This window comes from Trachemys scripta, chromosome 14 (genome assembly GCF_013100865.1).
Source record: "Trachemys scripta elegans isolate TJP31775 chromosome 14, CAS_Tse_1.0, whole genome shotgun sequence".
In the NCBI taxonomy this organism is placed as follows: Eukaryota; Metazoa; Chordata; order Testudines; family Emydidae; genus Trachemys; species Trachemys scripta.
The window spans coordinates 10,364,494-10,390,746 of NC_048311.1; the positions used below are offsets into that span (position 1 = coordinate 10,364,494).

General features: G+C 48.2%; 1 protein-coding gene across 1 annotated transcript in view; it reads left to right on the forward strand.

Annotated features, from left to right (window-relative positions):
- The window catches only part of LOC117887614 (dynein heavy chain 9, axonemal-like), a 128,433-nt gene that overhangs the window by 73,811 nt on the left and 28,369 nt on the right, over positions 1-26,253 (forward strand). The window contains exons 17-20 of the mRNA XM_034790258.1: positions 1,495-1,618; positions 6,020-6,162; positions 14,721-14,882; positions 15,850-16,083. Of these exons, the coding sequence (XP_034646149.1) occupies positions 1,495-1,618; positions 6,020-6,162; positions 14,721-14,882; positions 15,850-16,083 (663 nt within the window). The remainder of the gene's footprint in view (positions 1-1,494; positions 1,619-6,019; positions 6,163-14,720; positions 14,883-15,849; positions 16,084-26,253) is intronic.

Below are 26,253 nucleotides of genomic sequence, written 5' to 3' on the forward strand. Positions count from 1 at the left end.
AGCTGCCCGAGCCAGCGCTACTGACTTCGGGCAGCCCCCGTGCCTCGGACCCTGCGCCGCCGGAACAGAGCAGCTGGAGCCGGGGAGGAGAAGTATCCAGCCGGCGGCTGGGATCCGGAGTCAAGGGGGATGCCTGAAGCCGGTAGCGCTGGCTCAGGCAGCTTGGCTCTTAAACAGAGCCGAAGAGTCAGGGGAGGAGCAGAGCAGCTGGAGCCCGGGAGGGGAAGTGCCTGGCCCGGGCCGCAGGGTCCGGAGGCATAGGAGCTGCCTGAAGCCCGAGTGCTACCGGCTTCATGGTTTGCCGGGCAGCCTCCAGACCCTGCGCCCCCGGCTGGGTGCTTCCCCTCCCGAGCTCCAGCTGCGCTGGGGAAGCGCCGGCCGGGGGCGCAGGGTCTGGAAGCTGCCCAGCAAACCGTGAAGCCGGTAGCGCTCGGGCAGCCCTTTTCGCGTGGCTGGGAGGGAGGAGGGGGAGTTAGGGCGGGGACTTTGGAGAAGGGGCGGGGACTTTGGGGAAGGGGTGGGGAAGGGGCAGAGTTGGGCTGGGGCCGGGGGTGGGAAAGGGGCGGGGCCAGGGCCCGTGGAGTGTCCTCTTTTTTTTTTTTTTAAATATGGTAACCCTAGGAAAACAGCACAGCTAACTAGTCCTATCAAAAATATTCCCAGTATGTCCTCCACAGGGGAGAAGAAATGATGCAGTGGAAAAGAAATTTTTTCACAATATTCTTATGGTCTCGCTACTCTGTGGGCAGAATATAAGTCCTTAACTGAGGCTCCTTAGCTCAGCTGCACAGTGTGTTGTGAACACACCATGCTGAATTACTGAAATAAAAAGGGAGAAGTAGAGAATAGGGACAGAAAGAACAGCATATCCAGCCACTTAGATCATCTCACATATATGATTCAATGTATTCCATAATTGTGCAACACAACACTTCAAATATTGTGGCAGCAGCCACCAGCAGCAGATCACTGTCTAGAAAGGTCTCTGCAATCTGGCACGATCTACACTTCAAACTAATCAGGGATTCTACCATCCACGTTTAACAGAAATAGCAACAGTGCTCCATCTTCAGCAATAATCCGTGATTTTTAAATGCCCTGTCTCCAATCAGAAAGTTTTAAAAAGATCATTTCCTGAATAAAATGATTAGAAAATGATGTTGTATTTTGTGTCTCAGTTTTCTCAGGGTCTGTCTTTTTATTTGTCTTTTGTACAGCATAGAGCAAGTTTTCAATGCTTAGCAAGTAATAATAATAATAATAATAATAAATTAATACTATCAGTATCCTTGGAAATGTTCTGCCATAAAGTGGAGAAGATATAAAGAACAAGCTTCGTGCTAATTAATTCTGATTGTTTTGTTTTCAGTTAATCAGAAGATTTTGAATAGGCAACATCCTGCCTGAAATGTCCCCAGTGAAAACACACTTTGTGACTGAGACTTTGCAGTAGATGAACACAAACTCCTTATTTACTTTCCTTTCAATCTACAGGCAGACTTGGCAAACCAGTATATTAAAACTGGAGTGAAGAATGTTGGCACTGTATTCCTTATGACTGATGCCCAGGTGGCTGATGAAAGGTTCTTAGTGCTGGTAAATGACTTGTTAGCTTCAGGTATGCATCTCATTGACTTTATTTCCGTTCTCCTTTCCCATATAAATGTGCACATAGTGATGTCTGCAGCTGTTCCATAGAAGAGATTGTAACATTTGCTTAAAATGATAACTAAACAAAGTAAGCTACACAATTTGTAAATTAAACCCCAAGGAAGAAATCAGTGCTCAGATCTTCTTAGCAGAGAAGGACTGCACCAGCTAGTAGATTTTGGCCTTCTCAGATGTCTATGACCCAGTCAGTTTAGTTTGCACCCTGCTTTCATAGCTCTTTAATTCTACTTATAACTGTTAAGTCACTCCTGTGTGGGGCAATATGCTAGTGGAGTGTGGAGTCAGAGGAAGTGTTTCATTGAAGGATGTGCAGTGTCCATCCCTATGAGAGGCAGTTTAGTGGTATAACATAACTCCCACTAGTCCTGGTTACAGAATTTGACTTCACTGTTTGCCAGAGCTGGGTGACTAATGCAAAGCCATTGAAAGACCACGTGTTTGAATGCCAGATAGCTGTTCAGTCCAATCACGTTCCTTTCTTGTTAATTTTTCTAGACACATTTGTACGGCTGGGTTTTTTTGTGCTTGGAGAATAGCTGTTCTTCCCATGAATACCCTGATTTCTGCGCAGACCATGACATTTGCATGTGAATTCAGCATTTGCATTTCACCTCACTCCTGGTTAGCTTAGCAGAGCACAGAAGCAATACAAGGACTCAGATGACCAATGATACACCACAAACAGTGAATAATCAAGAGTTGACATAGAATATTAGCATTGCATTCATAGCTGAAGCGAAGTTTGTGAACAGCCCACTGGCTGAAGTATGTTCATATCACATTCTAACAATCTGAACAGCAAATGAATTTGCAGATGCCAGAGACTGTTTGTGGATAATTCCTAACCAGGAAGAGGGGTTTAATTTGCTGGGTAAATTGTGTGTTGTGTGTAGTTCCCCCAGCAACCCCATGCGCTGCCCTCCTGCGGGGACAACATGAGCATCCCCCAGCCCTAATTACAGCACTGTAGGTGCCTGTCAGCATGGAGGAGGCCCACCCAGCCTCTCTTACAGTTTTCTGTTTCCATTCCAGTCACCAAAGGGCTGCCCGTTTGCTTCAATGGGTCTGCTCTTAGATGAAGACATGATCTTTCTGACAGCAAGTCGGTGCTAGCTGATCAGTGGGGACTTTGATGGGGTGGTATAATGGGCTTATGAGGTCCTTTGGCTCCTTACATGGAATTATTTTTATTTGCTTAGAAGAACCCATGAGATTAGATCTCCCTCTCCATCAGCCCCAGTCAGGGCAGAGCGGGCTCCTTCCACCATTCACCATCTGTCTAGGGTGGCAATCTGGATTGTATCCCCCTTCTCCTTTTTCCCCTTTGCTTGCCCATGTCTGTTTCACCCTTCCTTGCTTAAAACGGGGGAGGATAAGTGAGAAGGGGCGGATGTTGTGGCCACCCACTGGAAGTACATAGAAGAGGAAGGCCTGGTGCTTTCCTGCTTATTCTCTGCCTTAGTCAAAGTGGAGCTTTCTTTGTTTTCCCTTTGAGTGTGTGTGTGTGTGTGTGTGTGTGTTTGTCTGTCTGTCTGTCTGTCTTTATACATGTATGAGAAAGCTACCTGTGATCCTGGAGATAGTTACGACCAATATAGTTACGGCCAGGCTACCTAAGGGCATGGGGGCGTCATTCCCAGCTCAGATAGACATACCCACACTAACTTTGATCAAGCTAACGTGCTAAAAATAGCAGTGTAGCCGCAGAGGCATGAGCGGAGGGAGGGGCTAGCCACCCCAAATAAAGTCCCGGCTGGGACCCTAGGTAGCTGTTCAGGTGGCTGGCCCATTCTGGCACATGCACTACAGCAGCAGCCACACTTCTATTTCTAGCACACTAGTTCAATGAGAGCTAGTGCAGATATGCATCCAGCTCGAAGTGTATACAGGCAGTCCTCGACGTTCGACTTATGACGAACGGCACTTACGATATTTCTGAATTGACACCCTGATTCGACTTACAATTGGTTTCGACTTTACGACGATCGGTCCCCTGATAGAGTGGATTGCGGTTCTGAGTTACGACGTTTCGACTTAAGAAACAATTTTCAGGAACTGATTGTGTCGTTCGTCCGAAGACTACCTATACTTAACCTTTTCTCCCCTCTGGTCCGTGGTTATGTGTCACTGGCTTAGAAGGCCTGCTGGCTCCAGTGACTGGAGAAGGGATAGATCCTGTTTCTGTGGCATTAGGATGATATTATGTTTGCTTTTGAAGGCCTGTATTTCCCCAGAGTTACCTCATGTGGTAATGGGGATGCAGGGGTTATCCCCTCTTCTAGGTACAAGGAAATACCTTGGTATCTCAGACCCCATGAGGCTAGGGCTGCCAACTTTATAATTGCACAAAACCAAACACCCCTGCTCCACCCCTGCCCTGCCCTTCCCCGAGGCCCTGCTCGTGCCCCACCCCTTCTCTGAGGCCCTGCCCTCACTCAGTCCAGCCCCCCTCCCTCCATCACTCGCTCTCCCCCACCCTCACTCACTTTCACTGGGCTGGGGCAGGGCATTGGGGTGTGGGAGGGGGTGAGGGCTACAGCTGGGGGTGCAGGCTCCAGGGTGAGGCCAGAAATTAGGTGTTCAGGGTGTGGGAGCAGGCTCCAGGCTGGGCCAGGGGTTTGGGGTGCAGGAGGGGGTGAGGGCTCCAGCTGGGGTTACGGGCTCTGGGCTGGGGCAGGGGCTGAGGGGTTTGGAATGCAGAAGCGGGCTCTGGTCTGGGACCAAGGGGTTTTGTGTGTGGGAGTGGGCTCTGTCTGTGGTGTGGGCTCTGGGGTGGGGCTGGTGATGAGGGGTTTGGGGTGCAGGAGGGGGCTCAGGGCGGGGCAGGGGGTTGAAGTGCGGGAGGGGGTACGGGCTCCAGGAGGGAGTTGGGGAGTCGGGTGCAGGAGGGGACTCAGGACTGGGGTAGGGAGTTGGGGTGCGGGCTCCGGGGGGCTCAGGGCTGGGGTAGGGGGGTTGGGTGTGGGGTGCGTGCCCTCGGAGGGCGTTAGGATGCGGGGGAGGGGATCTGACCTGGGGCAGAGAGTTGGGGTGGGTGTCCGGGCTCCGGCCAAGCAGTGCTTACCTCAGGCAGCTACTGGTCAGAGGTGCAGCAGGGCTAAGTCAGGCTTCCTGCCTACCCTGGCTCTGCGCTGCTTCAGAAGTGACTGGCATGTCTGGTTCCTAGGTTCACGCACAGCCAGGCAGCTGTGCATGGTGCGCACTGCACCTGCCCACAGGCACAGCCACCACAGCTCCTATTGGCCATGGTTCCTAGCCAGTGGGAGCTGCGGAGCCGGCGCTCAGGGCTGGGGCAGCGCGGGGCACTTCCCCAATCACACCTGTGCCTAGGGGGCCGCAGGGTCATGCCGGCTGCTTCCAGGAGCTGTGCAGAGCCAGGGCAGGCAGGGAGCCTGCCTTAGCCCCAATGCGCTGCTGACTGGATGTTTAAGGGTCCCTTTTCAACCTAGTGTTCTGGTCGAAATCCGGACACCTGACAACCTTAAATGAAGCCATAACTGTAGGTAACTTGTGACTTTTCATGGCAATGTCTGTAGCAGCTCAGTGGGAAAGGATGTTTTCTGATTGGTTGACTTGGCTGCTTGCTTCTAATTGGTTGCATGTTTTTTGTATGTTTGTTTATTTTATTTGTTGTATTTATCATCATAACTTAATAAAGAGGAGTAACATTTTGCTGGTTTCTGATCACCTGCTGTTTTCCCTCTCAATTGTTAATACCAAATAAAGCTCAGATTTTCAGCAATCTGATAAGATAATGATCATTTCAGTCCAAACGGGGGTCAGAAGGAGAGAAATTAGGGAGTAGTAAAGTAAGGAATCAGTACAATTCTGTTTGCATGCATACATTGTTGTCAATTAACTGAATGTACCATTAGCTTTTTAACCATAGGGATCTGTCATTTATTTGAATACAGCTGCAGATGGCATTTTTGAAGAGCTGCAGAACTTGCCTATGTAACAAATTACTTTGCAAAACTGAAATGATTCACTGTTGTGTAAGGCATATTGGGGATTAGATTTACTGAAATCTAAATAGTAGAGTAAATCAGAAAGCCAATCAGTTGCTATATCCTGATTCTGAGATTAGAAAGTACTTTCAACTTCTCCTTGTTTTAAGGTTGTGGGAAAGTCGGTTTAATTAATTGCCAGTAAATCAGCTGTTCGTGGGCAGATGTGGCCTGCTCCTATATCATCTCCAATCTGATGAGAGAGGCTTGCTTGAATCTGTGCTATGGAATCCAGTGACCTAGTCTGTATGAAAGCTCTGCTCCACACACAACTTATACCATCAAGGTAAAAATTCCAGTTTGCTTGTTAGTTTGTAAAAGTGTGATCCCGTTTTCCCCAGGTGAAATTCCTGATCTTTTCCCTGATGATGAAGTTGAAAACATCATCAGCAGCGTGAGAAACGAAGTCAAAAGCCAAGGACTGGTGGACACCAGGGAAACCTGCTGGAAATTCTTCATAGACCGTGTTCGACGACAGCTAAAGGTAAGACTATGCCCAGGAGAATTTGCATCCCTACCCTTGGGCTCAATGCAGGGGTAACCCTACAGAGTGAAATTCCATGGCCTGTGTATACAGGCAGTCAGACTAGGTGATCTAATAGTCCCTTCTGGCCTTAAAGTCTATGAATACCTGAATTGTCCAACACACCAAACAGCGCTTCAATTGAAGGAACATACCACCTCTGATAATAGCACACCGTACCTTTGTATAGTAATATGATGATTAGGAATTTCTGTCCAATATTTTTAACATATTGAACTAGTAAGAAGACAAACAGTGACTTATAACATTTCCTTAAAGACATTTTTTTTACATTTCTCCATATTTAATTAAACCACAATCTCTCACTCCCCAAAAATATTGATTTTCCCCACAGACCTCTGCTACAATACCATAAGCCTTTCCATTTTTTAGGTGGTATATTGGGATTTAGCCCTGGAGTCACATGGCTAAATCCTTGACTGCTTCTTGGAAAATCTAGGCTAAGGAGTCCATCTTAACCTCATATAAGCCTGGTAACTTGATGCTTTGCAGCTATGAGAACTCAAATTAGTTGTCTTCAATCATATAGGTCGTGGCATCTAGACTAGAGATGAGTTTTGACATTTCAGCTCTAAAGTGTTTCTTCTACCTACAGCACTTCTCCTCAAATCTGGAAGGTCTTATAAATAAAGAGACCCCAATCTGACATGGTGGGGTGTGGGGGGGAATCTGATATTCATTTTGAGACTCTTTGGGCTTTAATGTCCCTAGGTTTCTTATTTGATTGGGAGGTAGAATTGCATAGGAAAATGACTCTTGCTAGAATATCAGGCAACTTCCTTAATCTTTGTGCCTGCAAGCTAGACATTAGGTCATCATACAATAAATCCAATTATTACCCAATAGGAAGGCTTCTTTCTTTTTTTTTTATTAATTTGTTTCACTCCAACTCATTATCATTTTACATCTGCAGAGGTTGCATCAGTGCTAAACAGTGTTATTGTCCAGAGAAGTGTGTCTTTTCCTTGTCAGAATGAGGCTACCCTTACATTACAAGTGCGATATTGACTTTGCTACAACTAAACAAACGCACTCAGCATTTCACACACTGCATCCTACGGTAGGAGACATGGTTCCTGAGGCCTTGTCTACACTACGAGAGTAGTTCGATTTTACTTAAATCGAATATTTGGAATCGATATTGCAAAGTCGAACGTGTGTGTCCACACTAAGGACAGTAATTCGACTTTGTGAGTCCACACTAACGGGGAAAGCGTCGACATTGGAAGCGGTGCACTGAGGGCAGCTATCCCACAGTTCCCGGAGTCCCCGCCGCCCATTGGAATTCTGGGTGGAGCCGCAAATGCCTTCTGGGTAAAAAAAAAAGGGGCCAGGGTGCTTTTGGGTAACTGTCGTCATCCGTCCATCACTCCCGCCCTCCCTCCCTCCCTGAAAGCGCCGGCGGGAAATCATTTCGCGCACTTTTCAAGTCATTGACAGCGCGGACGCCACAGCACTGTGAGCATGGAGCCCACTGCAACCATCGCTGCAGTTGTGGCCGCTCTCAACGCCTCGCAGCTTATCATACAGGTTGCCCTGAGGCAGATGCAGAAAAGTCAGGCGAGGAGGCTACGTCAACGCGGTGATGACCTGAAGTCTGAGAGTAGCACAGACCTCTCAGAAAGCAGGGGACCCAGCGCCGAGGACATCACGGTGGCAATGGGTCATGTTGATGCTGTGAAACGGCGATTCTGGGCACGGGAAACAAGCACTGAGTGGTGGGACCGCATAGTGCTGCAGGTCTGGGATGAATCACAGTGGCTGCGAAACTTCCGCATGCGGAAGGGAACTTTCCTTGAACTTTGTGAGTTGCTGTCCCCTGCCCTGAAGCGCAATGACACCCGGATGCGACCAGCCCTGACTGTCCAGAAGCGAGTGGCCATAGCCCTCTGGAAGCTTGCAACGCCTGACAGCTACCGGTCAGTCGAGAGCCAGTTTGGGGTGGGCAAATCTACCGTGGGGGTTGTTGTGATGCAAGTAGCCAAGGCAATCGTTGATGTACTGCTGCCAAAGGTAGTGACCCTGGGAAACTTGGAGGCGATCATAGATGGCTTCGCAGCGATGGGATTCCCAAACTGCGGTGGGGCCATAGATGGAACTCACATCCCTATCCTGGCACCGGACCACCAGGCCAGCCAGTACATTAACAGAAAGGGCTACTTTTCCATGGTGCTGCAAGCACTGGTGGACCACAGGGGACGTTTTACCAACATCAATGTCGGATGGCCGGGCAAGGTTCATGACGCTCGTGTTTTCAGGAACTCTGGTCTGTTTAGACGGCTGCAGCAAGGTATTTACTTCCCGGACCACAAAATAACTGTTGGGGATGTGGAGATGCCTATAGTCATCCTCGGGGACCCAGCCTACCCGCTAATGCCCTGGCTCATGAAGCCCTATACAGGTGCCCTGGACACTGAAAAAGAACTCTTCAACTACCGGCTGAGCAAGTGCAGAATGGTGGTGGAGTGTGCTTTTGGACGTCTCAAGGGGAGATGGAGAAGCTTGCTGACTCGCTGTGATCTCAGCGAAACCAATATCCCCATTGTTATAGCAGCTTGCTGTGTGCTCCACAATCTCTGTGAGAGCAAGGGGGAGACCTTTATGGCGGGGTGGGAGGTTGAGGAAATTAGCCTGGCTGCTGATTACTCACAGCCAGACAGCCGGGCGATTAGAAGACACCAGCGGGAAGCGCTGTGCATCCGGGAGGCTTTGAAAGCAAAGTTCCTGAGTGAGCAGGGTAACCTGTGACTTTCTAATTTTGTGTACAGAGAAGCCTTCACCCCACTTCCAACACACGTTTCAAAATAAAAATAGTTCTACTTTGTTAAAGCACACCGTTTTCTTTAATACTGTTTTCGCGGGAATTTTTTAAAACTGGGACGCAGACTGTGGTGCGGAGCGGGTGTAGTGTAGTCGCGCGAATGCAGCTTCTAAACTCAAGGACTGACAGGCTCCGCTGCGGTGGGATGGTTCTTTCAACGGAGCCTGTCACCCCTCCTGATACGGACTGTGTGTATGGGGGGTCTATGTGAGTTTGTGGCAGGGGTGGGACGGTTACAGATCCCCTGCTGTGTGGCTCTGTGATCCTGCCTAAGGACCGCCGCTTAAGATCTCTAACTGCCCTCCCCTGACACAAAGTCACAGAGCAACCCACCCCCCACCACATAACATGAAAAGAACCTCCCAGACTAACCAGGGTAAGTAGTCACTGCATCACTGCACTATGTATGTGCCCTGCTGCTGTGCCTGCCCCCTACTATGTACCCTGCCAAAGGTGACTGTCCTGTCCAATTACCAACCCCCTTTCCCCCCCCTCCTCCAAAAGAACATGATGGAAACAGTAGTTAACAGAAACATATTTTTTATTATCAACTACACATGGGACTGGGAAGTGAAACTTGGACGGGGGCTTGTGTCAGGCGGGAAGGAAAGAACTTGTCAAACTTTGGGGAATGAGAGCCTTCTGCTGCTCGAGCTCTCTGCAGGGGTGGAGTGAGAGTTAGCAGGGACTCTGCCGCCTCTCCTTCTGTGCACTTTGGGTGAAGGGAGTATGGGACTTGGTGGCGGGGGAGGGCGGTTAGAGATGGACTGCAGCGGGGCTCTGTCCTCCTGCCTCCGTTCCTGCAGAACATCCACAAGGCGCCGGAGCGTGTCCGTTTGCTCCCTCAGTAGTCCAAGCAGGGTTTGAGTCGCCTGCTGGTCTTCCTGACGCCACCTCTCCTCCCGATCCATGTTGGCTTGGTGCATTTGGGACAAGTTCTCCCGCCACTGGGTCTGCTGTGCTGCCTGGGCTCGGGAGCAGGCTATAAGCTCTGAGAACATGTCCTCCCGTGTCCTCTTCTTCTTATGCCTAATCCTCCCTAGCCTCTGGGAGTGTGATGACAGGCTAGGTTGTGAGACAGTCGCAGATGGGGCTGTGGGAATGGGAAAAAGGGAGTGAATTCCTCAGAAAGATAAATGTAGTTGTGAACAAAGAACATAGTCTTTCTCTGTGAACAGGACCATGCACAGCACCTATCACATGCGCACTCAGCACAAGGTCGAATTCTCGGCCTTCGCATTCAGTGTCTGGGGTTTTGCAGAGCACTTTTGAGAACCCTGTCAGGACAACGGAATTGCTCTTGCACGCAGACATGGTAAGCCGTAGATTCGTGGCAGCTTAAAACTTTAATATTAGCAATGGCCTCATTTCACATTGAAATCAATGTCGGTCCCTGCTGCCAGCAATCCGGCAAGCAGGAAGTCTGCTCCTGTCCCACACCCTCGCGGCTGTCCCCGGGAACGATCCCTTTCGGCTGACCCTCTCCCGCCTCCACCGCGTGGCTGCAAACCAGCGGTTACAGTTCTGTAAAGGAACGGTAAAGCAGTCCCAACACTAACATTCCCCTACCTCATTCAAAGCAGGTCATCATGAGCGACATCACCCTCATGAGGATCTCTGAGAGCGACAGACAGAGAATGCTCCGGGAAAGCCTTCAAAGACCAGGGCCGTATGCCGCCATGCTGTGCCAAGCAATGATTCCAGAGTACTTGCTAGTCTCGTGGCGCGGCAACGTGTCCTACTACGGAGGACCCAATAAGGCCGCTCTCCCCAAGAACCTAATGCAGCGGATTTCAAATTACCTGCAGGAGAGCTTCCTTGAGATGTCCCAGGAGGATTTCTGCTCCATCCCCGGACATATAGACCGCATCTTACTGTAGCTGCAGTAGCAGGGACTAAACAGTAGAGCGGCTTGGGCAGGACAATCATGCAAAACCGGACATTGCTAGATTTTTTTCAAATAGTTGCACTGCCCATGACTGAACCGTTAAGTTAATCAAACTAATCATGAGAAACCCATTTTTTAAATTGTTAATAATCATGTTCTGTTACAAATAAATGTTTAGATGTTTACAACACTTACTGGATGATCCTTCACCAGATTCTGTGTCTGGGGTAACGGCTGGGGAGGGTTGGTAGGGGATCTCTGTAAGGGTGATGAAGAGATCCTGGCTGTCGGGGAAATCAGCGTTGTGAGCGCTGTCGACTGCCTCGTCCTCCTCATCTCCTTCCTCATCTTCCCCGTCCGCTAACATGTCCGAGGATCCGGCCGTGGACACTATCCCATCCTCAGAGTCCACAGTCAGTGGTGGGGTAGTGGTGGCGGCCGCACCGAGGATGGAATGCAGTGCCTCGTAGAAACGGGATGTCTGGGGATGGGATCCGGAGCGTCCGTTTGCCTCTTTGGTCTTCTGGTAGCCTTGCCTCAGCTCCTTGATTTTCACGCGGCACTGCGTTACATCCCGGCTGTATCCTCTCTCTGCCATGTCTTTAGAGATCTTCTCATAGATCTTTGCATTCCGTCTTTTGGATCGCAGCTCGGAAAGCACGGACTCATCGCCCCACACAGCGATGAGATCCAAGACTTCCCGATCAGTCCATGCTGGGGCCCTCTTTCTATTCTGAGATTGCACTGCCATCAGTGCTGGAGAGCTCTGCATCGTTGCCAGTGCTGCTGAGCTCGCCACGATGTCCAGACAGGAAATGAGATTCAAACTGGCCAGACAGGAAAAGGAATTCAAATTCAAATTTTCCCGGGGCTTTTCCTGTGTGGCAGTTCAGAACATCCGAGCTCTTACTGCTGTCCAGAGCGTCAACAGAGTGGTGCACTGTGGGATAGCTCCTGGAGCTATTAGCGTCGATTTCCATCCACACCTAGCCTAATTCGACATGGCCATGTCGAATTTAGCGCTACTCCCCTCGTCGGGGAGGAGTACAGAAGTCGAATTAAAGAGACCTCTATGTCGAACTAAATACCTTCGCGGTGTGGACGGGTGCAGGGTTAATTCGATGTAACGGCGCTAACTTCGACATAAACGCCTAGTGTAGACCAGGCCTGAGAAGTTTGCAGAAGATCTTTTGGAAATATGCCTAATTTTGGCTACAGCTTTGTTTAAGCTATCAGTCTTGGAGAGGACAGGTGGTAAATACATTGGGAGCTCAGGGGATCCTAGAACATGCAGAACACAGAGACATGCTGCTGAGAGCTCACTCACATGTTATTTGAACTTCCTAAAATAAATAAAAACCCAGTTTAAAGACTTGCCAGAGGGTGGGCCCTCGTCGTTGCCAGAGAAAGCACTGTGGAATACGGAGCTAAGCGGCAACAGGAAGTTGAAAGCAAGCACACCTCCTGCAGACACTGCTCAACGCCCCACTTCCTGTTGAGACTCACTCTGTGTCACTCCCACACACAAACTCTCTGGGGTGGGGACTGTGTCTCTTGCTACGCACCACGCCTGACACAATAAAACCTCCATCTCAGCTTGGGGCATCTGCTGCTTCTGCAGAAACAGTCATAGTAATAATAATAATAATGATACCACCATGAGGTAACAGCGGTAGAGAGTGAGACGGAGAACACAGCCAGGCTAGAGTACAGCAGCATTCCTAGGGCAGTGAAACAGGGCTGGGAGTGAGGAGCTTCCTGACGTGTGTTGGTGTAAAGCAGCTCCTGGGCCATATTGTACCATTGTGTTTGTGTCTGAGTGACGTGCTCAGTGAGGTGCTTGAGAACTGGGCACCCAGCTTGTCAATGGCAGCTGTGCATGTAGGCTTGATTCAGTTGGTTCGGGAGCAGAAAGGGGAGTATCAGAGAGCTCGTAGGTGTCTGAGGGCCAGCCCCAGCCCCTCTGCAATGTGAAGCTTCTGACAGGCAGCATTAAATAGTGCCACTGCTTGAGGTCCTTAACTGCCCCTAGTGCAGGGTTGCTATGGTAGGGTAGAGCAGAGCTCCATGCCCCCCTCTCCCAGACACATCCTCTAGGCCAGGAAAGTGGGAGGTAGGGGAACAGCTGCACCAGCAGAATGTTCCCCTCTGGTACAGGAATCTATGCTGGGCATCTGTGGCAAGATTATGGCTCCTTTGGGCCACCTGAGTCCCCTCATGACCAGTGCCCCGCACTGGAAATGTACCCTATGGTCAAAGGATAGGTGGATTTTCCACTAAGGGAGGATTGTTTTGATTCATTGAGACTTGGTTCCATGCTTCTATTTCCTTGTTCTTTCTCATTAACAACATGATAGGGAACAGCTGTTCTGGGGTCAGCTGTTAAGTGTTGCTAAATTCTTTACTGCATTTAATAATGGAAATCTGTGGTCTGTGTAATAAACCAAGAAGCAGACTATAGCATGCATTGTACATCAAGTGTCCCAGGTTTGATAGGCACAGGAGTGGATCTCCGACTGAACAGCAAACTGGAGGAGAGCAAATGTCAATATGTACAGCCATTTTGCCTCCCCCCACTCAGGGCCTATGTGTACAGCATCTTGCACAGTGGGGTTCTGGCCCATCACTAGGGCTCCTACGAGAATACAAATATTTAACAACAACGGTAGTAATTAATAATGGAGCATAGCTTGGCAGTACCTGAGGGTTGGGGACTGGAGCTATGCCCGGCACACAGAGAGTAACACAGACAACTGTCAGAGGGGTAGCCGTGTTAGTCTGAATCTGTAAAAAGCAACAGAGGGTCCTGTGGCACCTTTGAGACTAACAGAAGTATTGGGAGCATAAGCTTTCGTGGGTAAGAACCTCACTTCTTCAGATGCAAGTGCAAGAGCCTACACACCTATATCTAAGGCTGTAGAAAGAACAGTATGTTGGTGTTATTTTGAAGTAGTGGGTGATCGTGTTATTAAAAACTGGATTACATAGCCTCAGCTAGACACGTATAGGATCTTGGAGTATTGTGTACTGCTCTGTGGATGAGAGACAGAGTTTGTAAAAGCCAGTTAGATGAGAATACTCACTAAGCCATACTGAAACAAGATACAGTAGATAAAGGGCCTGATTCTCATTGATGCTACGGTCCGTTTCCATGACTCCACACCCTAGGTCTATATCTATTTACAGCCATTTCAAGGCCCCTTTATGCTGTGAGAGTGCTGTATAAATGAGAGTCAGGCCCTAAATATGCAGCATTGAGTAACAGTGAAAGTTTGCTAGGTTCCGCTAGCAGGGTGGTTCTGGCCCATTTGTGGCCATAGTATAACCCACTCACCACCTAGGTGTGGTGCTCTGTCCCCTTTAGTGGCACCGAGACCACTTAAAGATTAGTGAGTCTGCTCTACAGCCTTAGCTAACAGCCATATGGCTTTTAGCTCATGCAATAGAGGCTCATGCATTTAGCTCTAGAGGTCCCAGGTTCAATCCCGCCCGCTGACGACCGGGGTCTGTTGGCGTTACAATAGCAGTACTTCAGGGGAGCAGTTTGCTTTTATTTCAGAGGGAAAGGAGTGCTGGCTGTTCGGTTATCCTGTTTTATATGGAATTTCCAACTGCAGATGCACCGGCCCAAGACACAAAGGCTCAAAGCTCAAGAGATCATTCTGGGTGCGGCTCCTGATCTTACTCTGAAATCCTCCCGGGGAGTCATTCTCCCAACAGGGAAAACCCAAAGCTGCAGCTATGTTGGGTGCCTCCCCGCCTGCTGCCCTGCCTCTTCTTACTCCTCAGGTTGCTCTTTGTTTCTCACCCGTTGGTAACAAGCTGAGAGTTCGCAGCAGGAAATTCCCAGCTGTGGTGAACTGCACAGCGATAGACTGGTTCCACGAGTGGCCTCAAGAGGCATTGGAGTCTGTCAGCCTGCGCTTCCTGCAAGAAACTGAGAACATTGAGGTGAGGTTCCAGCAGAGGTAACCCCTGCTGACTCTGCAGCTCCTGGTCTGTCAGCTGCGAGTCCTTCCAGCCCAAGATGGACCCTGTGTGCCCCAGTGCACTCACCGTGATCTCATCAGCTAGTCATGAGTGGCTGTAGCCTTGGCTTCATTAGCAGAAGTGAGAAGCTGCTGCATCCAAGCCCAGCCTGAAGTCCTCTGCAAGAGAGGGCTGTAACTCAGTCACAGTGGTGCAGTCAGCACCCAGCTTCCGCAGCAACCTGCTATTACTGTAAGCAGTACATTCAGACTGAATTCCCAGTAATGTTACAGTAGAGCCTCCGTTCTACCAAAAGAGACAGCTTTACTTACACACACACACACACACACACACACACACACACACACACACACACACTACCCCTTCGGGGTCAGGATTGTGTTGGTAGCTCAGGTAGTGTAAATTGAAGTTTACAAATCAATCTGGACAGTAGCCAGACTGGGTTCCTTTCTGCTGACACTTGCATAATTATTCCCCGCAATATACTTCTTTTGCTGCATATGTGTCTGAGAATTTTTAGGTATTCTCTAGAGCAAATACATTTGAAGCTCGGTTTGACGTCTACTTAATACTCAACTAACAGCTAAATGGATTTATTCATTTAGCTTTTCTACATAGTATTTAGTTGAGTTATATTGTCTAGAACGTCTCTTTTAATGAGTATGTATTTTCCTCTCTCTACAGAACTGTTCTTATTTAATTAGTAAAAGGGAGTTATTATATACAAATGAATGGTATAAAAATTACTCAGTACAGTATGTTCAAATGTAGAGCACAAGTAACAGCAAATGGAGAAATTCTAGAGAAAGTAAATTAATGAAGAGCCCAAATGAGCTGCTACACAGTCAATTGTGCTGTAGTAGAAGGCAATGATTAATAGATTTCCTTACTTTTTGTTTTGTATAAAATATCGTCTCTTTCATTTTAGCTTTCAGTGAAAGACTCAATAAGCAAGTTTATGGCTTATGTCCATACAAGTGTCAATGAGATGTCCCGGTCTTATCTGAACAATGAACGTCGCTATAACTACACCACACCCAAGTCATTCCTCGAGCAAATCAAACTCTACCAAAATTTGTTATTTAAAAAGGGCAAGGAGTTGACAGCAAAAATGGAGCGACTGGAGAATGGCCTGCAGAAACTCAACAGCACATCTGCACAGGTGAGAAGACCCTTCTCTTGTCTCTGGTCTGAATGCTGATTTGTTTAGTTGTTTCTCAGCTCAATGCATACTGTGCTCCAGTTTGGAATCAAAACTGCAGATTAAAAGTGGGATGCAGGTAGTGAATGTCTGTGCTGGATCCTGGCTTTAGAATCCCCACCTCTCCCGTCCAGGGCTTGGGCTCGGGCTCAATTCTCAGATGAGACAAGCTTCTATTCCATTCAGGGGGGAGGAGGAGAGTGAGAATGAGGGTGTGTGTGTGTAAAGCCAGCTGCTGTGGTTCTGAACTAATCACTGCACAAGCAGAGAATCAAGTAGAGATCAATTTGATAAGTAGGTTTATGTAATTATGGTAATTGTTTCTCAGTTACACATAATATAGTATCTTTGCATAGTCTGGGCCAGAGTGAGACCTGGAGTAAGGTCAAGGGAGCCGAAGTCAATGATTTTGCAACTGCTTACACTAGATCTGCATCTGTACAGCTTCAGCTACACATTGTGTCTTGTCATACTGCCATGGATGTGTGATAAAAATGGGTAATGATGGGATCATTTTCCCTTACAAATCAGGATACACATTTTTAAGAAGCCCTAGTTAATAAGCATTCCTGAATAACCCAGTAGACTGAAATCCACTTGTAAAGAACCTAGCTGGGTAAACTGCTAAAATGATGACTGGCAGTATATTGTTCTGGGTAACTGGCAACTCTCTCGACTCTGCAGAAATTGGCACTGCATTTCAATCAAATGCCCACTGTTCCTTTGGAACCACTTCATCATCAGTTCTACCTTTCTTGCTAAATCCATCCCACACACTCTGTTTTACACTTCATTAGAATCATAGATCCATAGGGTTAGAAGGGACCACAAGGGTCATCAACCCCCTGCCAAGATGCAGGATTTGTTGTCACTAAACCATCCAAGACAGATGGCTCCTCCTTTTGAAAACCTCCAGTGAAGGAGCTTCCATGACCTCCCCAGGCAATCTGTTCAATTGTCCTGCTGTTCTTACAGTTTAAGAAGTTTTTCCTGAGATTCAATCTAAATCTGCCATGCTGTAGTTTGAACCCATTGCCTCTTGTCCTGCCCTCTGTGGTAAGAGAGAACAACTTTTCTCCTTTTTTATGGCAGCTTTTCAATATTTGAAGACCACTATCATGCGTCCCCTTAATCTCCTCTTTTCCAAACTAAACATGCCCAATTCCTTCAGCCTTTGCTCATATGGTTTGCATTCCATCCCTTTGATCATCTTTGGCACTCACCTCTGCATCCTTCCCAGTTTCTCTATATCCTTTCTATACGTTGGTGACCAAAACTGGATACAGTACTCCAGCTGAGGCCTAACCATTGCCGAGTAGAGCTGTACTGTCACCTTCCGTGACTTGCATGCTATGCCTCTGTTAATGCAACCTAAAATTGTATTTGCGTTTTTGTGAAACAGCATCACATTGCTGACTCATGTTGAGGTGGTGATCCTCCACAACTCCCAGATCCTTCTGAGCAGTGCTGCTGCCAAGCCAGTTATCCCCCATTCTGTATTTCTGCATTTGATTTTTCTTCCCTAAGTGTAGCACCTTACATTTGTCTTTCTTGAATTTAATTTTGTTATCTATAGCCCAGTTCTCCAATTTATAAAAATCCCTCTGAATTTTAGTTCTATCCTCTAAAGTGTTGGCAGCCTCCCCATAGCATTATGTAATCTGCCAATATGATCAGTATGCTCTCTATTCCTAAATCCCGATAATTAATAAAGATGTTAAATGTCACGAACCGGAACAGATCCCTGTGGAACCCCACTCGAGACCTCCTTCCAATCTGACATCGTTCCATTAATAGTTACTCATTGTGTGGTTGTTTAACCAATTATGTATCCACTTAATGGTAGATTCGCCAAGCTCACATTTCTGCAGCTTACTTATGAGATTTGGGACTGTGTCAGAAGCCTTGTTAAACTCCAGGAATATTATGTCCATCACATTTCCCAGACATTAACCTAGGTAAGGAATCTCTTATTTACCTTTTTGTGCTGAAGGAAATGGGCCCAACTTGATGCCACCCCAACCAGAATGTAGAACGAGGGGAAGAGGGGGATACTGAGAAAACCCCAATAGGGACCAGCAGGCTTCATCTTTTCCATTTGAACTAACTGGACAACATTGGTGATGGAAGCATTCCCTCTGGTGCCCAATGGAGAATGGAGATTTCTGCAGACAGGCTATGGGCTATATCATAGAATCATAGACTATCAGGGTTGAAAGGGACCTCAGGAGGTCATCTAGTCCAACCCCCTGCTCAGAGCAGGACCAGTCCCCAGACATCTTCAGTACTGCTGAGTGCCCATACCTGCAAAGGAAGTCAAAGGGAACTGCGAGCACTCAGCACCTTTATACATTGGGCCCTATGTGTAGCTTGCTCAATTTGGGGCCGAAGCATCTTCTGTAATCCGCAGCTTGCAGTTTTTATGACATTTAATGGTGGAGAAGATGGCTCACATCTGTGTTTCTTACTGGCAGCTGACTCTAATACTAATACAAACACCAAAGCCCCTACTACTTTAGGAATGGTTTCCTAGACGTCTCAGTGGGCATTTATTTACAAGACCCAACACAATATCGGTAGTGTCCCAGGAGTCTGGGATGAAATGTGGAGCTTTTAATGATCCGCATGGCTTTCTCCTGCCTTCTCTTTTCCTTGGGATTTTTCTGGTGTTGTGGGATAGGCTATCATTAAGCTTGAAGGTGATTTCACATTGGACTAGAATTGAAGCAAGTAGTGATTGTTCATAGAGTTGACTGACATTAAAACCACAATTTTCACCCTTGGATGTGCAAAATTAAGCACCTCGCTAAAACTGACCTGATTTTCAGAGGTGCTGAGCAGTCACAGCTGCCATTGACTTCAGAACAAGTTCTGGATACTTAACACTGATGACAACCAGTCCACTTATTTAGATGCCTGAAGATGGACATAGATGGCAACTGCAAGCAGTCTGGTTTGGAAACATCAGCCTGACCTCCATGGAAATGACACCAGTTCTATTGCGCAGAGTGGACTGGAAGTGCAAAGAGACAGATGCTGTGTCCCTCTCAAGTGTGTAGTCTGGTGTTTTTATTAAATGGGATTTTGAAGCCTTTTTTTTTTAAGCAGGGAAAAAGAATTTTGACATCTATGTAGGGAACAAGCTGTGCCTCAAGGCTGAGGGCAATGGTCCTGATCCACAAAGGGACTTAATCTTTGTGGCACTGTGTGTCCCTCTCCTGGAGTCAGGTGCCTAAGCCGTTTCTTGTGAGAATGATTTAGGCAGCTGCTTAGTGCCACCCAAAATGGCCAGAAGAGGAGGTGGTGGTGGTGGTGGTGCCTACATTATCACTTTATCCCAGTGGTAAGATCACTCACCTGAGAGGTGAGAGACCCCTATTCAGATCCTTTCTCCTCCACAGGCAGAGGGGGGAATTGAACCTGGATCTCCCCCGTCCCAGGTGAGTGCTCTAACCACTTGGCTAAAAGCTATACATTGGCCACCTCCTCTTTCTCTGGCCAGATTTTGAATGGGACTTAATCTGTATGGGCTCTGAGCGTGCCTACCGGATTGGGCCTCACAGGTGAGCTAGGTGCTCCTCTACTGATCCTTCCCCACTTTGTGGATCGCTCTGGGGCTCATGTGGGAGAGATGCATCTGGAGACCTAGTGTGAGTTAGCAGTGCACCTGCCCAAAGATGGAAACATCAGTGCCAAGAACTTTTACCCTGAAAACTTAGGTGCCGAGTGACTGTAGATGCCTGCAGAGTTAGGCAGCAGCTGAGCGGGAGTTTTGTGGACCACAGTGGTGCCTAAAATTGGATCTTCAGTGCCTAAGTACCTTTGTGGATCCAGGCCTGTGCTCCTATTCCCAACATAGTTCTCACTGCTCTTGGTGCCTGGCAGTTAATGGCTAGTTAATTATAGGTATTGAATACATTGTGGCACCTTAGGACACTGATTTTAACTTGGGCACTTACAATCTTTTCTCAGGGTGTTTTTTGAATTAGCCATTCTAGTTTCAAAATCTCCCCCCCCCTCGCTTTTGGGATTTGGAAATCTTGGCATTCGTGATTAGCTTCTGTTTTAGGTAGCTGTCTTTCATTAGCTTATGTACTAAACAAAACTTCAGACAATGGCTGTCCTCCATTTCCAGAAAAGTCACAGGCTAGCTCCCAGGTAGGAAGACCTTAATGAAATTGGAGAAGTCTGCTGGCTGAGTAATTTATTTTTCAGAGCTATGCTCAATAAAAAGAGGTCTGTTCAAAGCCCTGTTGCTGAGTTAACTTTTAATATGACTTTTGTTAAAATTGCATCGTTGAATTCTAGATCCAGGTCTCGCCTGCTGTACCAATTAATTGCTGACCTTTGTGATGCAGTGTTTGTGTTCTTGAAACGCAGCATGGGCATTCAGATTAAATGTGCCTGCTGAGAGCCTGCCCTCCAGGTTTTCTGTTATTTACTAATTCTTCTTGCTGTGTTCCTGGTCATAGTCAAGTCTTTCCTATCTCCCAGTTGGAGTCACAGTGCATTTCCCTTGAATGTCTGGCTTGCTTTGTTCTTTTCCTTTCTCCTCCACCTTAGACATTGCTTATCTGCCTAACCAGAACACATAGAAGCGTCTCACCGAATCTTTCCATTTCTTAGCCCAGTTGGTGATTGCACACTCCGTATTGCTATTGGTTGATAATCTCATTATCTATGCTGAGGCACTCTTGGATCTTTTTGCTAACACCCTGATGTAATCAGTCTTGAGATGATAATCGGGAAGGAGCATGCTAAAATTTTCAAATTTCCTTGGGGTGTTCACTTACAGTCATTTCTCAACACCTTGTTCTTTTTCTTACCGGACATGGCCTTAGAGGGCTGTTCTCCCTTTTAGTCTTTTCCTCCTCCCATTGCCATTCTGCCATCTTCTGGTAAAAATGTATCTTATGCTTGCTTCAGTGCTGGCAGGCACATGAAGGGTTAATGTTGTAGGTCTCACTGTACCCAGAAGCAGTGCTCACTCTTCTGTGTCACTTCTGTGTTACGAGTAAAACACTTACCTCTGCGCCCTTGACTGCCTCACAAGAGTCCAGTGAGTTGCCTCTAGCAGCGCCTTCTGGAGCAGGCCTCAAGGCCCACTGTGGCACTAAGGCCCTGGTCTGATCAGCAGTTGCCTTTGGAACCAGCAAGTGATGCCACTCCACATTCGGAGCCCGCTGTCTCCCCCAGTAGGGAAGAGTCGTTCTCCCTCCTCCGGTGCAGTGAGGCAGAGGTCCCATAAGATTAATTGGGACAGATCCAGAGCTCAGAGAGACTCTTCCTCATCTTTTAAGAAGAGTGCAGACCAGCACCATGCTCCCTCCAGCACATGGGATGGAGCAGGTCCATCTAACCGCTGCCCGCTACCGCACAAAGATAAGCATCAGCCTGTACTGTCGACTCTGGTTCTGGCCATGGATTGTCCGTTGAGTCAGTACCGATGATGTTAGTACCAGCGCTGATCGTCTCGATGCTGGTGGTGTATCAGCTGGCATCAGACCTGTTTGGTTCCTCAGTCCCTGATTCTCCACTAGTTCAGGAGTTTTCCAGTGCTATGGTTTCTACTGCTTCATCCTCCATTGTGCCCTTGGCACCTTCTGACCATGTTGCAGAGCTGCTGGGTTCATGGTCACTGCAGCTCGCACTCCCCATGTCTCAGGCTGTGGAACTGAGACCGATGTCATCCCTGGCACCGAGGGACCCTCAACACTGGTCCATCCCTTGGCACTGTCATTTCCCTGCTAGCAGATCCCATCGTTGAGCTCAGTACTATCCTTGGCCTTGGTGCCAGCACCCCCTCCTGTACTAGGTTGGAGTGTGTCTTGCTTGGTACCAACTGTGCCAATTCCCTGTTCCTCTTCAGCACTGATGCCACTCCCATGTTGAGCTTTGGATGAGTCCGATTGTTTGTTCGCCCCGTCATCACCAGAGAATCTCTGGGACTCCTAGAGATCCAGGTCACGGTCGTCTTCTCCTTTGTTGTCTCCTGATAGGCAGCAGAGACCATCCTCAAATCAATATTAGTTCCGAGGTCGGCATTGTTCCTGCAGAAAGGACAGGGGCTCTTGGCCTGGTACTGACTGGCCACCAGTGTCATATCCATTTGCCTAGTGGCCTCCTTGGAATTCTTGTGCAAGATGATTCCAGAGCAAGATCATCGGTCCCATTGGTGGCTCCCATTCCTGAACCACCGCAGCTACAAGCAACTGCTGAGTCTGTTCCCTGTGGGCCTCCAGGGTTATCCTGACTGGATCTTGTGGTTCAAGAACGGGATGCATCATTGGCACAGCAAACTGCTTCTTCGTCCTCTCCAACCACTCTGGGCTGGGCTTCTCCTCTGCCTCAATGCCTGAGCACTTTAAGGCATATCAGGACCACCTTAAGCATATGACCACTACCTTTAGGCATCCAGGCTGAATTTCTGCAAGAGAATATGAATAAGCTGCAGGATATTCTCCAATCATTAGCTCCTGGGAGAGTAGCCCTCTCAATAAATCAGGCAGTCTTGGAGCTTTCAGAGCCCCTCTGGAATATTCCCCCTTCATTGCCTCCCATGGCAAAGCTTGCAGTGAAGCGATACTTCATCCACATGCGGGGTTTTGAGGGCCTTTGCTCCCAGTCGGGCCCTAACTCTCTGAGGTAACTGCAGTGAATGACAGGGCACAACAGGGAAGGTATAAATCTATGTCTTAGGACAAAGAGTCTAAAAGGATGGACTTGATGGGGAGCAAGATTTATACCTCTTCTTCCATGCAGATGGGCATTGTGAACCAGCAGGCACTGCTCTATAACTACAACTTTGTTAATTGGGTGGCATAAGTTTGTGGACAAAATTGCCAGAAGCCCCCAGGGAAGAGTTTAAGGTGTTAGTTGCAGAAGGCTGTATGGTAGCCAAGACGTTGTAGTCAGCGTTTTCATGTCAGTGTTTTTAAACTCCAGGGTAGAAAGGTTCTTAAAAGGAGTCACTGATAACTCGGAAGAGGGAGAATATGGGGGGATGTTGGAGCGGGGCATGGAAGAGTGGGGAGGAAAGCAGGTGTCAGAGCTGTGCAGTTAGGAATAATGTGGTGCTTCAGATCTTCCACTCAGAATCTTGCACATCCATGCACCCCATTCTGTCCCCCTTTCTCCTAGAATGCCCCCCACTGACACCATGTGAGTCCCTGCACTGTTCCTGCCCTGTCTCCCCAATTCCTCAACCTGCAGGTCCTATCCCAAGACCTGCCTCTCTGTGGGGAGGAGGTCTGAGGAGAAACAGCCAGGCTGTGCTGGACAGCCAGAGGGACGGGAGCTGAGAAGATGTTGCAGGGCAGTGAAGGGACTACCATGCTGCAGTGCATTCTTTGGCTGGGGTAATTATTGTTGACGAGCCAGAGGCACTGGAGGGTGAGAGTGGGGTTGCTGAGAAAAGCCAAAGAAATTAAATGCCCTAAAACATCATTAAATCAGAGTTAAGGTTACCCAGTGCTGCCTCATGCCTTTCCAGAATGTGGTGAGTGGCTAAACATAGACCACTGAAAACCAGAAAATGAAGAGTCAAGGTACATGCTTCCTCCAGGCAACCTTAACTCTGCCCCCTGGAGCTGGCAGTAGCCACTGGGAATGGTTCAGTAGTGTTGATGCCATCATAAGCAGGCCTGGAGAAGGACTGTGGGAAGGTGTCATTGTGTTTTGTCCCAGATTTGAATTGCATCACTTCTCTGCATGCACTCCAGCTGTGACTGTATTAAAATGGTGGAGAGATTATCTGAAACAGTTTGGCAGAGCTGTCACTGTGATATGAGGAGAGGTGCACATGTACCTTGAGGGATCAAGGCTGCCTTATTTCAGTGCAGAGTTCTCTAGGTTGTGTCAGTTGCAGTGCACAGGGGTCTTACTGCCATGGAGTTTGTCAGCAGTCTGATGGCAGACGTGACAGCGGCCTGTAGGGTTTAAGTGAAGGCAATAACTCAGAAGGAATCTTCAGGGCAAGGGTGAAGGAGAGGTAACATTTAGGAACTCTGGGGTGGTTTGGGTGATGGCTGAGTGTAGGTCAGGTGTAGGTAGTGCCTGATCATTATGCCTGACCTAACCACGAGCTTTGGATGAGCAAAAAGAAGGTGTTAGACTGTGTCCTACAGGGAGCTGTCCCCAGAGTGTTCCATGCATCAGCAAGGGTAAAGAATGGGTGTTACCAGCATGCTGGGGCATTGCTCAAAGAGGGCAAAACTAAGGTTGCGCTATAGGGGTGTTGTGTCCCTTACCTTCCTATTTTTTGGTTCTCAGAGTTTATGTTTAGCCTCTCTCCACATTCTGGAAGGATACAAGGCACCACTGGCAACCTGAACTCAGCATTGACAAAGTTTTGGGCCATTTAACAGATGCATTAGCACTGTAGATACATCACACAACTTGTGTAAATGGTGACACATGGTACCCTAAACCCTGATTCAACAAGGTACTTAAACATGTAAGTATAACACTGACAGACCTCAGTCATCAGCGGGCAGAATCGAACCTGGGACCTCTGGAGCAAAATGTATGAGCTAAAAGTGACATGGTTCTTAGCTAAGGCTGTAGCAGACTCATTAATCTCTGAGTGGTCTCGGTGCCACTACAGGGGGCAGAACACCACACCCAGGAGGTGTGTGGGTTACATAAGCAGTCTTATTGCTATCACTCGTGAGGTTATTCACGTGAGGTTACTCATGTGCTTAAAGTTCTTTGTTAATCAGGCCTTAATGAAGAATGTGAACGAGACCCTTCAGTCTGCTGTGGTCTAATCAGGATTTTGTGAAGCTTGGATATTGCAGTAATGGGGGCAAGAGAAGTGGATAGCCTGAGAAGATAAATGATGTTTCTATGGGCATTATAACACCAAAGGCTGGAGTTTGCCCAACCAGCATAGGATTAAGAGTGCTGCATTCCAGCATTTGCAGTCCTGATGAGATAAAACTGTTTGTTATGTATGGAAAAGGCTGTCTCCATTTGTTTTGGGTTTTTTTTCACCCAGGGCTTCACTGCAGGGGAAGAGTGAAGTTATTTTGCTGCATTTTCCTATTATGGTTTCCACTGAACAAACTGAACATTTCACAGTTAAACATTCATCGTTAAACTGTACATTCTGGCCTTGTTGTCACTAGGAAAAAAGGTATATTTTTAACATGTGCCAAAATCCTAGTGTAGACAAGGCAAGGTGTCATTTTAACACATTAGCACCCAGGGGTCGGCAACCTTTCAAAGAAGAAGAGCCATTTTTTTGTTTTTGTCTTTGATCAAAATATTTCGAGAGCCGCATCACACGCAAAGCTATTTGTAGAGTTAGAATTTATCAACTAATAATAATGGAACATATTAAAGTTATTACTACTCACCAATACTTTTAACACGACTTCTGCCGTTTGAATTTAAATATAAGCAGGAGGGGACTCCGGGTTGGGACAGGGGATTGGGGTGCAGGAGGGGGTTATGACCTGGGGCAGGGGGTTGGGGTGCGGGAGGGGGTGTGAGGTGCAGGCTCTGGCTGGGAGGCACTTACCACAGGCAGCTCCTGGCCAGCGGTGCAGCAGGATTCTGCCCCCATGCCGCTCCCGAAAGCGGCTCGCTGCTGGCACGTCTCTGCACGCCCCTGGTGGGGGGCAGGTCCACGTGCTGCCCCCGACCCCAGCACTGTCCTCACAGCTCCCATTGGCTGGTTCCTGGACAATGGGAGCTGTGGGGGCGGGTCTTGCGGGTGCAGACAGAGCACAGAGACCCGCTGCCCCCCTCCCCCCAAGGGGTGCGCAGAGACGTGCCAGCAGGCAACCGCTTCCAGAAGTGGTGTGGGGGTCAGAGCCCTGCTGCACCACCGGCCGGGAGCCGCACCTCACACCCCCTCAAAAAATGGCCGCCAGCAAGTGTGCTGCCAAAGAGCCGCAAGGGGGCAGCCAAAGAACCGCACGCAGCTCCGGAGCCGCAGGTTGCCGACCCCTGTGTTAGCCAGACAAGGTAAACTCTATGGGAAGACTGAGGGTTCACTACAACTAGTTAAGACATTAAAACAACAACTTGCCTTGTCTATACTAGGAATTTAACAACAGTAGCTAACACGTTAAAACACACCTTTCACCTTATGTAGAATGGCCTTTCATGCTTTCAACTATTTGT